This window comes from Canis aureus, chromosome 16 (assembly GCF_053574225.1).
Source record: "Canis aureus isolate CA01 chromosome 16, VMU_Caureus_v.1.0, whole genome shotgun sequence".
NCBI lineage: Eukaryota > Metazoa > Chordata > Mammalia > Carnivora > Canidae > Canis > Canis aureus.
Window position 1 is genome coordinate 39,670,618 of NC_135626.1, and position 15,999 is coordinate 39,686,616.

Genomic DNA, 15,999 nt, shown 5'->3' on the forward strand with positions numbered 1-15,999 from the left:
CCTTCTCTGCCACTTAACTCCTCCCTCCTAATCCTTGAAGGAATTCTTAAAGTACATCCTAAGGTTCCCATGGTAGGAGTGAGGAAATCAGGACAGAGATAGGTAATGTCAGAGTTTGGTTTTTCCCAGAAGCTACTCTGAAGAACAGCATTCAGGCATGTGGTTTCTTGCGGGAGGGAGGGCAGATCCCACTGGTTGGAAGGTGGGGAAGTGATACAGGATGGAGGCCAGCGTCACAGTTTTCAACTGGCTCAATCCTGAGAAATATATCAGAAAAAAAAAAAAAAAAAGAAACAACCATGTCAGGATTCTCCTATTTCAGGAGCAAGGACAGCCCTGTAGTCACATAAACCAACTCTGCAGAAGCATTGGTTGAGCGTTTCTATCAGTGCGGCACACACCCAGGCAACACGACATCCTGCTGTTGCATGAAAACAGCCAGCCCCGAGGCATAGAGATGCGGATCTGCTGCTGCATAGAAATTGTCCTGAACACAGGAAGATCTGAGTTCTATGGCTGGCGTGTGTAAGGCATCATCTGCAGTCCACGATTTTCTCCACTCAGACCCCACATTTTCTCCTTCACGATGGCAGGCAGGCAGGCGGGCACAATTTGTGTTAAAGGAAGACAGAGGAGAAAGACGAGGGAAAAGAGGAGGAGAAGGGATGGCACGGGGGGAGGGAGGAAGAGAAAACAGTAACTGTGGAGTCAATGCCATTAAATATCTCACTCTGCTGGTTAACAAGGTTAGGACTAGGGTCACCGACTCACCCCAAAATGCCCCGCTTATACCCACAGCCTGGGAAAACACTCATTTCTGGGTAAATCAGAGCAGGACTGCTGGTCACTCAGGAAGTATGTTCATGGATGCTGGTTTAGTCCTGTTTCTATCCACCTGCTCGATTCGGCCTTGACATATGGAAGACATGATGCCAGATGTCCTCCACCCAAGTGTCTTTGAATGCACTGCCCTATGCAAACGGGGTAGGGTGCTCCAAGAGACAGATGCCTGCGGGCGTCTGGAATGAGGCACTTTGGGGAAACAGACTCGGGCTCCAGCATGATTGCAATTCATCACTATGAACATATAACCATCAAGCTCCCTTCACCTCAGGGATACTCCCAGTCTGCATGCAACCAAACTACCAATGCTGGGCAAGGAGCACGAAACTGACTCACCAACCACTTCCCAGGAACTGCATCACGTGATCCCACGGCCCCGGAAGCAAGAACGAGGCTGCTAACGTGACCACCTTGCTTCCCTCTGACAATCTTCCTATGAGTTACTCTCAATTAAAACATGTTAAGCACCCATTCTCTAGGGATTCCTAACACTTAGGGAACTTCCTCTTCTACCAGCCGCCAGTGACTATGGAAAACGGTATAAACAAGGGAAGTCCTGCCCATTGGTCCATACGTTGGGGTTGAGGGGGTCCAGTGTATAAAAGCCCCAGAATGGAAGGAGGCATCAGTCAGAATCTGAGAACGTCACCTCAGAACAGAAGCCCACGCCTCCACCTGCGACACCATGAGTGAATCGTGCTGCCAGCCCACGAGCTGCAGGACCACCTGCTGCGAGCCCAGCTGCTGTGGATCCAGCTGCTGCGAGCCTTGCTGCTACCGCCCAACGTGCTGTCACACCACCTGCTGCAGGACCACGTGCTGCAAGCCCGCATGCTCTGTGTCCAGCTGCTGCCAGCCCGGCTGCTGTGGGTCCAGCGGCTGCGGGTCCAGCTGCTGCCAGCCTTGCTGCTGCCGCCCAACGTGCTGTCAGACCACCTGCTGTAGGACCACGTGCTTCAAGCCCGCATGCTGTGTGTCCAGCTGCTGCCAGCCTTGCTGCTGCCGCCCAACGTGCTGTCAGACCACCTGCTGTAGGACCACGTGCTGCAAGCCCGCATGCTGTGTGTCCAGCTGCTGCCAGCCCAGCTGCTGTGGGTCCAGTGGCTGCGGGTCCAGCTGCTGCCAGCCTTGCTGCTGCCGCCCAACTTGCTGTCAAACCACCTGCTGTAGGACCACCTGCTGCAAGCCCACATGCTGTGTGTCCAGCTGCTGCCAGCCTTGCTGCCACCCCAGTTGCTGCTGCACTCCCTGCTCCCAGCCAGCTTGCTGCACCCCCGTTAACTGCAGGAGAACCTGCTACCAGCCCACCTGCTGCTGCCTGCCCGGGTGCCTAGCCCAGGGCTGTGGATCCAGCTGCTGCCAGCCTTGCTGCTGCTGAGCAACTTGCTATAGACTCAGCACTCACCGGAATATATATCCTACGCCATTTTGCCAAAGTTCCTGTCTTACAAGAAGTTGCTCCCTCGGCTTTCCTGGGAACACATGCTTACACTGCCCCTGTCATCTTTCTCAGCAATGCTTATGAGTCTATGGAGGGAATGCAATCTACTTCAATTTGATTGTATTCTAGTGTCTCTGGTTTACTGTAGCAATTGCTGAGCCACAACATTTGGTCAACCCCAGATGCTGGTCAACATCCACTGATTCACACTCTCAGTCTCCGAAAAGTGATCATCACCTTTCACTTCTACGGCATAGAAACACATTCTTATGAGTGCATAGTTAGCTCTCCGCAGTGATCAGTACTGATCATCTTTTTAGATAGATGCATTATAGTTAGTAAGTCCTGCCAGGTTACTAAGCCCTTTGCAATGGCTTTGAACTTTCTTCCTTCCGTTCTTTCCTAATAAAATCTGTGTCATCCTGCATCCAATGTTTGTATGTTCATGTCGTTTTTCCTGTCTGTGTGTGTGTGTGTGTGTGTGTACGTGTGTGTGTGTTATTACAGCACTTCCTTTATGAAGTCCTTCTTGAAGTTTTACTTTAAGTATATGTATATATGTATATATACATATATATGTGTATATATATATGTATACGTAGATATGACGCCCAAAAGTAAATTGTAGCTTCAATATATTTATTATCTCATTCAGTCATCACAATTGTCCCACAAATCAGGCAGAGCCAAGATTATCATTCCATTTTCATTCTCACTTAGAGAGCAGGAAATGCTTGACCATACAGCAAATAATTGACAGAAGCAGGTCCTTTGATTTCAGGTCAAGGACATTTTTAGTTACATCTTTCTAAAAATAGAAATAATCCTGGTGATGGGGCATACATTTTGAGTTGTTTCAATAACAAAGGAAATTATTATATCTTTCCTATAGAGAACCATTTCAGTCTACAAACCTCTTCCTAAACATTCTTCTCAGCTTTATGACCAATATGCCTTTAAGAGTTCTGGCTAATGAAAAGGGGCTTTGCATCTTCTCTGACATGAGGTTCATTGGCACATATAGTGTTCCTGGCCCCATTCTTGCCGAGGGGAACCTGTTCTTTGTTGTCATGGATTGGCGTACTGGTATCATTGCATTTATCTCTTTTTTTAAGAGTTATTTATTTATTCATTCATTCATTCATTCATTCATTTATTCATTTATATTTTGAGAGAGAGCATGAGTGGGAAAGGCAGAGGGAGCTGGAGAGAGAATCTCAAACAGACTCCCCCCATGAGCATAGAGCATGACCCAGGACTCAGTCTCACAACCCTGAGATCATGATCGGAGCCAAAACCAAGAGTGGATGCTTCACTGACTGCACCACCCAAGTGCCCCTCATTTCATTCATCTTAAAGAAATTGGTAGGAAGAATCGGCCTTGCAAGCACACAAGCTCAGGCCACAATCCAAGGCTCTCAAACTTTGAGGCAATTTGATCTCCTGACCTGGACATTGTTCAGAGAAGAGAAGTTTGTAGAGTCCTGATACTTGAGGTACCTATGCAGTAGGCATAGACAGCTTTGACCAATCACAGTCCTCAGGCTGTAAACAAAAAGACAACGATTTCCTGTGTTCCTTTCTTTTAAGATTTTCTGTCTTTCTTCGTGAGAGACACTGGGAGAGAGGCTGAGACATAGGCAGAGGGAGCACAGGCTCCCTGTTGGGGGGTCGATGTGGGACTCCATTCCAGGACCCCAGGATCACCACCTGAGCTGAAGGCAGATGCTCAACCACTGAGCCACCAGGCTTCCCCAACTTCCTGTGTTCTGTCAGATAAAGACACATAGGCTACAGGAAATTCACATCCGAATTTTCAAGAAAAGGAGGATAAAGGAGAATGAAAACAAAAACGGAGCAGAAAGGATGCACTCTTCCAAATCAAGACGGATGTTAGTTAGGTGACCTCCCCAAAGGAGGAAACCTGGATCTTTGGGTGCAAAGCTGAATAATAAAGACAACTGCCAAGGCACCCAGCAGGACAAGGATTAGGAAGGCTCTGGGCAGAAAATAAGAGGTTTTGATCATGGCCGCCTTCTCAAGAGATATAAAAATGCTTTGGAATAGTTAACACACTACATGTGACAGAGAGTATCCTCTTCCTAGAGGACGTATCTGGAATTCTCTGCCAGAGTACTTAAGTTTCCAAGGCAGAGAACGTATGGGAAGAATTCTGACATTTCCTGAGGACCTGCCACACACTGGGCACTCAGAGAGATGCTTTACCTGCACAGTCTTTATTTGTCATACAATCCTGGAAAGTGAGCATCACTACTTCCATATTGGAGCTGAGGAAACCAGTGTTGAGGAAAGTAACTTGTTCAAAATTGCATGTGCACTGAAACTCCATCTTGCTTTCAAAAACAGAGCTGTTTGGTGGGCTACACATGAAATGATGAACATAGAAATCAGTGCAACAAAACCGAGAGTCCACAAATAGACACACGTTGATTAGGCATTGAATTTTGCAGAAAGGTGCCAAGTTTATAGGCAGAGAAAGTGTAGTCTTTTAAACAGATGGTGTTGGAACAATTAAACAGACATGTCCCCCCACTCCTCAAAATAAACTTCAACCCAACCCTCATATCATATACAACATCCGACTCAAATAGATTATAGCCCCAAATGTAAAGCCTAAACCTATAAAACTTCCAGACAGAAATCTAGGGAAAGGTTCTATAGAGCTTCTAGCTTCCACCCCCACCCCATTTTGGGGCCTACGTCTGTTTGTGCCAACTTCAGAGGATGATGCTAGCTTGCATTATCCGTTTTCTGTACTACTCTCCTTCAATAATTGTGCAACTCTTCATCTCCAATTTTATGTTCAATCATTAGTTTCTCTATCAGAGAAGATGGTAGATCTTGGTTATGAGAATTGGAATCGTTAAGAACACTATTCAAATTCCTCTTCTGCTACTCACTAGCTACATGTGTTGGGCAAAACATAAGCTGTATTTACGTTGCCTCATGAAAATCTCTCCTACATTTTGTGTCATCCATCTATTTTTTTTTTTTGAGAGACAGAGAGACAGAGAAAGAGAGAGAAAGCGAGCATTGCAGGGGTGTGGGACAAAGAAGGAAGGGACGAGAGGTCTCTCACTGAGCTCCCACTGAGAGAGCCTGATGCTGGCCTCAGCCCCAGGACCCAGAGATCATGACCGGAGCCAAAGTCAGACTCTGAACAAACTGAGCCACACACGTGCCCCAGGGACTTTTCCTCTTGTGTGCACCCAACACCGGACTCTCTCAACCCCTCTCTCTTTCTCTCCCTTTTCTCTCCCCACAGAAACGGCACCCCTCCCCTCCGTGGCACAACAGTTTTCCTCTCCCCCAATTCACTTAAACACACCTCATACCTGCAGGGGCCATGTGCCCCCAACCACACAGGTCCTTCTTCCCACATTCCTATCAATTTCCTGGGTGTTCCAAGTGACCTGACCTCAACAGAGCTGTGTTGGAGGGATCAGGAAAGCCCATGGCCCCCTCCTTCTCTGCCACTTAACTCCTCCCTCCTAATCCTTGAAGGAATTCTTAAAGTACATCCTAAGGTTCCCATGGTAGAAGTGAGGAAATCAGGACAGAGATAGGTAATGTCAGAGTTTGGTTTTTCCCAGAAGCTACTCTGAAGAACAGCATTCAGGCATGTGGTTTCTTGCGGGAGGGAGGGCAGATCCCACTGGTTGGAAGGTGGGGAAGTGATACAGGATGGAGGCCAGCGTCACAGTTTTCAACTGGCTCAATCCTGAGAAATATATCAGAAAAAAAAAAAAAAAAAAAAAAAGAAACAGCCATGTCAGGATTCTCCTATTTCAGGAGCAAGGACAGCCCTGTAGTCACATAAACCAACTCTGCAGAAGCATTGGTTGAGCGTTTCTGTCAGTGCGGCACACACCCAGGCAACACGACATCCTGCTGTTGCATGAAAACAGCCAGCCCCGAGGCATAGAGATGCGGATCTGCTGCTGCATAGAAATTGTCCTGAACACAGGAAGATCTGAGTTCTATGGCTGGCGTGTGTAAGGCATCATCTACAGTCCACGATTTTCTCCACTCAGACCCCACATTTTCTCCTTCTCGATGGCAGGCAGGCAGGCGGGCACAATTTGTGTTAAAGAAGACAGAGGAGAAAGACGAGGGAAAAGAGGAGGAGAAGGGATGGCACGGGGGGAGGGAGGAAGAGAAAACAGTAACTGTGGAGTCAGTGCCATTAAATATCTCACTCTGCTGGTTAACAAGGTTAGGACTAGGGTCACCGACTCACCCCAAAATGCCCCGCTTATACCCACAGCCTGGGAAAACACTCATTTCTGGGTAAATCAGAGCAGGACTGCTGGTCACTCAGGAAGTATGTTCATGGATGCTGGTTTAGTCCTGTTTCTATCCACCTGCTCGATTCGGCCTTGACATATGGAAGACATGATGCCAGATGTCCTCCACCCAAGTGTCTTTGAATGCACTGCCCTATGCAAACGGGGTAGGGTGCTCCAAGAGACAGATGCCTGCGGGCGTCTGGAATGAGGCACTTTGGGGAAACAGACTCGGGCTCCAGCATGATTGCAATTCATCACTATGAACATATAACCATCAAGCTCCCTTCACCTCAGGGATACTCCCAGTCTGCATGCAACCAAACTACCAATGCTGGGCAGGAGCACGAAACTGACTCACCAACCACTTCCCAGGAACTGCATCACGTGATCCCACGGCCCCGGAAGCAAGAACGAGGCTGCTAACGTGACCACCTTGCTTCCCTCTGACAATCTTCCTATGAGTTACTCTCAATTAAAACCTGTTAAGCACCTATTCTCTAGGGATTCCTAACACTTAGGGAACTTCCTCTTCTACCAGCCGCCAGTGACTATGAAAACGGTATAAACAAGGGAAGTCCTGCCCATTGGTCCATACGTTGGGGTTGAGGGGGTCCAGTGTATAAAAGCCCCAGAATGGAAGGAGGCATCAGTCAGAATCTGAGAACGAACCTCAGAACAGAAGCCCACGCCTCCACCTGCGACACCATGAGTGAATCGTGCTGCCAGCCCACGTGCTGCAGGACCACCTGCTGTGAGCCCAGCTGCTGTGGATCCAGCTGCTGCGAGCCTTGCTGCTGCCGCCCAACGTGCTGTCACACCACCTGCTGCAGGACCACGTGCTGCAAGCCCGCATGCTCTGTGTCCAGCTGCTGCCAGCCCGGCTGCTGTGGGTCCAGCGGCTGCGGGTCCAGCTGCTGCCAGCCTTGCTGCTGCCGCCCAACGTGCTGTCAGACCACCTGCTGTAGGACCACGTGCTTCAAGCCCGCATGCTGTGTGTCCAGCTGCTGCCAGCCTTGCTGCTGCCGCCCAACGTGCTGTCAGACCACCTGCTGTAGGACCACGTGCTGCAAGCCCGCATGCTGTGTGTCCAGCTGCTGCCAGCCCAGCTGCTGTGGGTCCAGTGGCTGCGGGTCCAGCTGCTGCCAGCCTTGCTGCTGCCGCCCAACTTGCTGTCAAACCACCTGCTGTAGGACCACCTGCTGCAAGCCCACATGCTGTGTGTCCAGCTGCTGCCAGCCTTGCTGCCACCCCAGTTGCTGCTGCACTCCCTGCTCCCAGCCAGCTTGCTGCACCCCCGTTATCTGCAGGAGAACCTGCTACCAGCCCACCTGCTGCTGCCTGCCCGGGTGCCTAGCCCAGGGCTGTGGATCCAGCTGCTGCCAGCCTTGCTGCTGCTGAGCAACTTGCTATAGACTCAGCACTCACCGGAATATATATCCTACGCCATTTTGCCAAAGTTCCTGTCTTACAAGAAGTTGCTCCCTCGGCTTTCCTGGGAACACATGCTTACACTGCCCCTGTCATCTTTCTCAGCAATGCTTATGAGTCTATGGAGGGAATGCAATCTACTTCAATTTGATTGTATTCTAGTGTCTCTGGTTTACTGTAGCAATTGCTGAGCCACAACATTTGGTCAACCCCAGATGCTGGTCAACATCCACTGATTCACACTCTCAGTCTCCGAAAAGTGATCATCACCTTTCACTTCTACGGCATAGAAACACATTCTTATGAGTGCATAGTTAGCTCTCCGCAGTGATCAGTACTGATCATCTTTTTAGATAGATGCATTATAGTTAGTAAGTCCTGCCAGGTTACTAAGCCCTTTGCAATGGCTTTGAACTTTCTTCCTTCCGTTCTTTCCTAATAAAATCTGTGTCATCCTGCATCCAATGTTTGTATGTTCATGTCGTTTTTCCTGTCTGTGTGTGTGTGTACGTGTGTGTGTGTTATTACAGCACTTCCTTTATGAAGTCCTTCTTGAAGTTTTACTTTAAGTATATGTATATATGTATATATACATATATATGTGTATATATATATGTATACGTAGATATGACGCCCAAAAGTAAATTGTAGCTTCAATATATTTATTATCTCATTCAGTCATCACAATTGTCCCACAAATCAGGCAGAGCCAAGATTATCATTCCATTTTCATTCTCACTTAGAGAGCAGGAAATGCTTGACCATACAGCAAATAATTGACAGAAGCAGGTCCTTTGATTTCAGGTCAAGGACATTTTTAGTTACATCTTTCTAAAAATAGAAATAATCCTGGTGATGGGGCATACATTTTGAGTTGTTTCAATAACAAAGGAAATTATTATATCTTTCCTATAGAGAACCATTTCAGTCTACAAACCTCTTCCTAAACATTCTTCTCAGCTTTATGACCACTATGCCTTTAAGAGTTCTGGCTAATGAAAAGGGGCTTTGCATCTTCTCTGACATGAGGTTCATTGGCACATATAGTGTTCCTGGCCCCATTCTTGCCGAGGGGAACCTGTTCTTTGTTGTCATGGATTGGCGTACTGGTATCATTGCATTTATCTCTTTTTTTAAGAGTTATTTATTTATTTATTTATTTATTCATTCATTCATTCATTCATTCATTCATTTATTCATTTATTCATTTATATTTTGAGAGAGAGCATGAGTGGGAAAGGCAGAGGGAGCTGGAGAGAGAATCTCAAACAGACTCCCCCCATGAGCATAGAGCCTGACCCAGGACTCAGTCTCACAACCCTGAGATCATGATCGGAGCCAAAACCAAGAGTGGATGCTTCACTGACTGCGCCACCCAAGTGCCCCTCATTTCATTCATCTTAAAGAAATTGGTAGGAAGAATCGGCCTTGCAAGCACACAAGCTCAGGCCACAATCCAAGGCTCTCAAATTTGAGGCAATTTGATCTCCTGACCTGGACAGTGTTCAAAGAAGAGAAGTTTGTAGAGTCCTGATAGTTGAGGTACCTATGCAGTAGGCATAGACAGCTTTGACCAATCACAGTCCTCAGGCTGTAAACAAAAAGAGAACGATTTCCTGTGTTCCTTTCTTTTAAGATTTTCTGTCTTTCTTCGTGAGAGACACCGGGAGAGAGGCTGAGACATAGGCAGAGGGAGCACAGGCTCCCTGTTGGGGGGTCGATGTGGGACTCCATTCCAGGACCCCAGGATCACCACCTGAGCTGAAGGCAGATGCTCAACCACTGAGCCACCAGGCTTCCCCAACTTCCTGTGTTCTGTCAGATAAAGACACATAGGCTACAGGAAATTCACATCCGAATTTTCAAGAAAAGGAGGATAAAGGAGAATGAAAACAAAAACGGAGCAGAAAGGATGCACTCTTCCAAATCAAGACGGATGTTATTTAGGTGACCTCCCCAAAGGTTGAAACCTTGATCTTTGGGTGAAAAGCTGAATAATAAAGACAACTGCCAAGGCACCCAGCAGGACAAGGATTAGGAAGGCTCTGGGCAGAAAATAAGAGGTTTTGATCATGGCCACCTTCTCAAGAGATATAAAAATGCTTTGGAATAGTTAACACACTACATGTGACAGAGAGTATCCTCTTCCTAGAGGACGTATCTGGAATTCTCTGCCAGAGTACTTCCGTTTCCAAGGCAGAGAACGTATGGGAAGAATTCCTGACATTTCCTGAGGACCTGCCACACACTGGGCACTCAGAGAGATGCTTTACCTGCACAGTCTTTATTTGTCATACAATCCTGGAAAGTGAGCATCACTACTTCCATATTGGAGCTGAGGAAACCAGTGTTGAGGAAAGTAACTTGTTCAAAATTGCATGTGCACTGAAACTCCATCTTGCTTTCAAAAACAGAGCTGTTTGGTGGGCTACACATGAAATGATGAACATAGAAATCAGTGCAACAAAACCGAGAGTCCACAAATAGACACACGTTGATTAGGCATTGAATTTTGCAGAAAGGTGCCAAGTTTATAGGCAGAGAAAGTGTAGTCTTTTAAACAGATGGTGTTGGAACAATTAAACAGACATGTCCCCCCACTCCTCAAAATAAACTTCAACCCAACCCTCATATCATATACAACATCCGACTCAAATAGATTATAGCCCCAAATGTAAAGCCTAAACCTATAAAACTTCCAGACAGAAATCTAGGGAAAGGTTCTATAGAGCTTCTAGCTTCCACCCCCACCCCATTTTGGGGCCTACGTCTGTTTGTGCCAACTTCAGAGGATGATGCTAGCTTGCATTATCCGTTTTCTGTACTACTCTCCTTCAATAATTGTGCAACTCTTCATCTCCAATTTTATGTTCAATCATTAGTTTCTCTATCAGAGAAGATGGTAGATCTTGGTTATGAGAATTGGAATCGTTAAGAACACTATTCAAATTCCTCTTCTGCTACTCACTAGCTACATGTGTTGGGCAAAACATAAGCTGTATTTACGTTGCCTCATGAAAATCTCTCCTACATTTTGTGTCATCCATCTATTTTTTTTTTTTGAGAGACAGAGAGACAGAGAAAGAGAGAGAAAGCGAGCATTGCAGGGGTGTGGGACAAAGAAGGAAGGGACGAGAGGTCTCTCACTGAGCTCCCACTGAGAGAGCCTGATGCTGGCCTCAGCCCCAGGACCCAGAGATCATGACCGGAGCCAAAGTCAGACTCTGAACAAACTGAGCCACACACGTGCCCCAGGGACTTTTCCTCTTGTGTGCACCCAACACCGGACTCTCTCAACCCCTCTCTCTTTCTCTCCCTTTTCTCTCCCCACAGAAACGGCACCCCTCCCCTCCGTGGCACAACAGTTTTCCTCTCCCCCAATTCACTTAAACACACCTCATACCTGCAGGGGCCATGTGCCCCCAACCACACAGGTCCTTCTTCCCACATTCCTATCAATTTCCTGGGTGTTCCAAGTGACCTGACCTCAACAGAGCTGTGTTGGAGGGATCAGGAAAGCCCATGGCCCCCTCCTTCTCTGCCACTTAACTCCTCCCTCCTAATCCTTGAAGGAATTCTTAAAGTACATCCTAAGGTTCCCATGGTAGAAGTGAGGAAATCAGGACAGAGATAGGTAATGTCAGAGTTTGGTTTTTCCCAGAAGCTACTCTGAAGAACAGCATTCAGGCATGTGGTTTCTTGCGGGAGGGAGGGCAGATCCCACTGGTTGGAAGGTGGGGAAGTGATACAGGATGGAGGCCAGCGTCACAGTTTTCAACTGGCTCAATCCTGAGAAATATATCAGAAAAAAAAAAAAAAAAAAAAAAAGAAACAGCCATGTCAGGATTCTCCTATTTCAGGAGCAAGGACAGCCCTGTAGTCACATAAACCAACTCTGCAGAAGCATTGGTTGAGCGTTTCTGTCAGTGCGGCACACACCCAGGCAACACGACATCCTGCTGTTGCATGAAAACAGCCAGCCCCGAGGCATAGAGATGCGGATCTGCTGCTGCATAGAAATTGTCCTGAACACAGGAAGATCTGAGTTCTATGGCTGGCGTGTGTAAGGCATCATCTACAGTCCACGATTTTCTCCACTCAGACCCCACATTTTCTCCTTCTCGATGGCAGGCAGGCAGGCGGGCACAATTTGTGTTAAAGAAGACAGAGGAGAAAGACGAGGGAAAAGAGGAGGAGAAGGGATGGCACGGGGGGAGGGAGGAAGAGAAAACAGTAACTGTGGAGTCAGTGCCATTAAATATCTCACTCTGCTGGTTAACAAGGTTAGGACTAGGGTCACCGACTCACCCCAAAATGCCCCGCTTATACCCACAGCCTGGGAAAACACTCATTTCTGGGTAAATCAGAGCAGGACTGCTGGTCACTCAGGAAGTATGTTCATGGATGCTGGTTTAGTCCTGTTTCTATCCACCTGCTCGATTCGGCCTTGACATATGGAAGACATGATGCCAGATGTCCTCCACCCAAGTGTCTTTGAATGCACTGCCCTATGCAAACGGGGTAGGGTGCTCCAAGAGACAGATGCCTGCGGGCGTCTGGAATGAGGCACTTTGGGGAAACAGACTCGGGCTCCAGCATGATTGCAATTCATCACTATGAACATATAACCATCAAGCTCCCTTCACCTCAGGGATACTCCCAGTCTGCATGCAACCAAACTACCAATGCTGGGCAGGAGCACGAAACTGACTCACCAACCACTTCCCAGGAACTGCATCACGTGATCCCACGGCCCCGGAAGCAAGAACGAGGCTGCTAACGTGACCACCTTGCTTCCCTCTGACAATCTTCCTATGAGTTACTCTCAATTAAAACCTGTTAAGCACCTATTCTCTAGGGATTCCTAACACTTAGGGAACTTCCTCTTCTACCAGCCGCCAGTGACTATGAAAACGGTATAAACAAGGGAAGTCCTGCCCATTGGTCCATACGTTGGGGTTGAGGGGGTCCAGTGTATAAAAGCCCCAGAATGGAAGGAGGCATCAGTCAGAATCTGAGAACGAACCTCAGAACAGAAGCCCACGCCTCCACCTGCGACACCATGAGTGAATCGTGCTGCCAGCCCACGTGCTGCAGGTCCACCTGCTGCGAGCCCAGCTGCTGTGGATCCAGCTGCTGCGAGCCTTGCTGCTGCCGCCCAACGTGCTGTCACACCACCTGCTGCAGGACCACGTGCTGCAAGCCCGCATGCTCTGTGTCCAGCTGCTGCCAGCCCGGCTGCTGTGGGTCCAGCGGCTGCGGGGCCAGCTGCTGCCAGCCTTGCTGCTGCCGCCCAACGTGCTGTCAGACCACCTGCTGTAGGACCACCTGCTGCAAGCCCGCATGCTGTGTGTCCAGCTGCTGCCAGCCTTGCTGCTGCCGCCCAACGTGCTGTCAGACCACCTGCTGTAGGACCACGTGCTGCAAGCCCGCATGCTGTGTGTCCAGCTGCTGCCAGCCCAGCTGCTGTGGGTCCAGTGGCTGCGGGTCCAGCTGCTGCCAGCCTTGCTGCTGCCGCCCAACTTGCTGTCAAACCACCTGCTGTAGGACCACCTGCTGCAAGCCCACATGCTGTGTGTCCAGCTGCTGCCAGCCTTGCTGCCACCCCAGTTGCTGCTGCACTCCCTGCTCCCAGCCAGCTTGCTGCACCCCCGTTATCTGCAGGAGAACCTGCTACCAGCCCACCTGCTGCTGCCTGCCCGGGTGCCTAGCCCAGGGCTGTGGATCCAGCTGCTGCCAGCCTTGCTGCTGCTGAGCAACTTGCTATGGACTCAGCACTCACCGGAATATATATCCTACGCCATTTTGCCAAAGTTCCTGTCTTACAAGAAGTTGCTCCCTCGGCTTTCCTGGGAACACATGCTTACACTGCCCCTGTCATCTTTCTCAGCAATGCTTATGAGTCTATGGAGGGAATGCAATCTACTTCAATTTGATTGTATTCTAGTGTCTCTGGTTTACTGTAGCAATTGCTGAGCCACAACATTTGGTCAACCCCAGATGCTGGTCAACATCCACTGATTCACACTCTCAGTCTCCGAAAAGTGATCATCACCTTTCACTTCTACGGCATAGAAACACATTCTTATGAGTGCATAGTTAGCTCTCCGCAGTGATCAGTACTGATCATCTTTTTAGATAGATGCATTATAGTTAGTAAGTCCTGCCAGGTTACTAAGCCCTTTGCAATGGCTTTGAACTTTCTTCCTTCCGTTCTTTCCTAATAAAATCTGTGTCATCCTGCATCCAATGTTTGTATGTTCATGTCGTTTTTCCTGTCTGTGTGTGTGTGTGTGTGTGTGTACGTGTGTGTGTGTTATTACAGCACTTCCTTTATGAAGTCCTTCTTGAAGTTTTACTTTAAGTATATGTATATATGTATATATACATATATATGTGTATATATATATATGTATACGTAGATATGACGCCCAAAAGTAAATTGTAGCTTCAATATATTTATTATCTCATTCAGTCATCACAATTGTCCCACAAATCAGGCAGAGCCAAGATTATCATTCCATTTTCATTCTCACTTAGAGAGCAGGAAATGCTTGACCATACAGCAAATAATTGACAGAAGCAGGTCCTTTGATTTCAGGTCAAGGACATTTTTAGTTACATCTTTCTAAAAATAGAAATAATCCTGGTGATGGGGCATACATTTTGAGTTGTTTCAATAACAAAGGAAATTATTATATCTTTCCTATAGAGAACCATTTCAGTCTACAAACCTCTTCCTAAACATTCTTCTCAGCTTTATGACCACTATGCCTTTAAGAGTTCTGGCTAATGAAAAGGGGCTTTGCATCTTCTCTGACATGAGGTTCATTGGCACATATAGTGTTCCTGGCCCCATTCTTGCCGAGGGGAACCTGTTCTTTGTTGTCATGGATTGGCGTACTGGTATCATTGCATTTATCTCTTTTTTTAAGAGTTATTTATTTATTTATTTATTCATTAATTCATTCATTCATTCATTTATTCATTTATATTTTGAGAGAGAGCATGAGTGGGAAAGGCAGAGGGAGCTGGAGAGAGAATCTCAAACAGACTCCCCCCATGAGCATAGAGCCTGACCCAGGACTCAGTCTCACAACCCTGAGATCATGATCGGAGCCAAAACCAAGAGTGGATGCTTCACTGACTGCGCCACCCAAGTGCCCCTCATTTCATTCATCTTAAAGAAATTGGTAGGAAGAATCGGCCTTGCAAGCACACAAGCTCAGGCCACAATCCAAGGCTCTCAAACTTTGAGGCAATTTGATCTCCTGACCTGGACATTGTTCAGAGAAGAGAAGTTTGTAGAGTCCTGATACTTGAGGTACCTATGCAGTAGGCATAGACAGCTTTGACCAATCACAGTCCTCAGGCTGTAAACAAAAAGACAACGATTTCCTGTGTTCCTTTCTTTTAAGATTTTCTGTCTTTCTTCGTGAGAGACACCGGGAGAGAGGCTGAGACATAGGCAGAGGGAGCACAGGCTCCCTGTTGGGGGGTCGATGTGGGACTCCATTCCAGGACCCCAGGATCACCACCTGAGCTGAAGGCAGATGCTCAACCACTGAGCCACCAGGCTTCCCCAACTTCCTGTGTTCTGTCAGATAAAGACACATAGGCTACAGGAAATTCACATCCGAATTTTCAAGAAAAGGAGGATAAAGGAGAATGAAAACAAAAACGGAGCAGAAAGGATGCACTCTTCCAAATCAAGACGGATGTTATTTAGATGACCTCCCCAAAGGTTGAAACCTTGATCTTTGGGTGAAAAGCTGAATAATAAAGACAACTGCCAAGGCACCCAGCAGGACAAGGATTAGGAAGGCTCTGGGCAGAAAATAAGAGGTTTTGATCATGGCCACCTTCTCAAGAGATATAAAAATGCTTTGGAATAGTTAACACACTACATGTGACAGAGAGTATCCTCTTCCTAGAGGACGTATCTGGAATTCTCTGCCAGAGTACTTCCGTTTCCAA

General features: G+C 47.5%; 3 protein-coding genes across 3 annotated transcripts; all 3 read left to right on the plus strand.

Moving 5' to 3' along the window:
* Nucleotides 1–1,217: 1,217 nt before the first annotated feature.
* On the plus strand, nucleotides 1,218–2,716 carry LOC144286581 (uncharacterized). Its single transcript, XM_077853177.1, has one exon. It carries the CDS (start codon nucleotides 1,529–1,531, stop codon nucleotides 2,219–2,221), a length of 693 nt encoding a protein of 230 aa, XP_077709303.1. The 5' UTR covers nucleotides 1,218–1,528; the 3' UTR covers nucleotides 2,222–2,716.
* Nucleotides 2,717–7,267: 4,551 nt separating this feature from the next.
* Nucleotides 7,268–8,487, plus strand: LOC144286580 (uncharacterized). The gene has a single exon (XM_077853175.1). It carries the CDS (start codon nucleotides 7,300–7,302, stop codon nucleotides 7,990–7,992), a length of 693 nt encoding a protein of 230 aa, XP_077709301.1. The 5' UTR covers nucleotides 7,268–7,299; the 3' UTR covers nucleotides 7,993–8,487.
* A 4,565-nt stretch (nucleotides 8,488–13,052) lies between these two features.
* LOC144286582 (uncharacterized) lies at nucleotides 13,053–14,272 on the plus strand. Its single transcript, XM_077853178.1, has one exon. The coding sequence runs from the start codon at nucleotides 13,085–13,087 to the stop codon at nucleotides 13,775–13,777; it is 693 nt and encodes a 230-aa protein (XP_077709304.1). The 5' UTR covers nucleotides 13,053–13,084; the 3' UTR covers nucleotides 13,778–14,272.
* The last annotated feature ends 1,727 nt before the right edge of the window (nucleotides 14,273–15,999 follow it).

What these genes read in the sequence shown, in the direction of transcription:
- LOC144286580 (XM_077853175.1), top strand. Translation starts at nt 7,300, where the DNA reads ATGAGTGAATCGTGCTGCCAGCCCACGTGCTGCAGGACCACCTGCTGT.
- LOC144286581 (XM_077853177.1), top strand. Translation starts at nt 1,529, where the DNA reads ATGAGTGAATCGTGCTGCCAGCCCACGAGCTGCAGGACCACCTGCTGC.
- LOC144286582 (XM_077853178.1), top strand. Translation starts at nt 13,085, where the DNA reads ATGAGTGAATCGTGCTGCCAGCCCACGTGCTGCAGGTCCACCTGCTGC.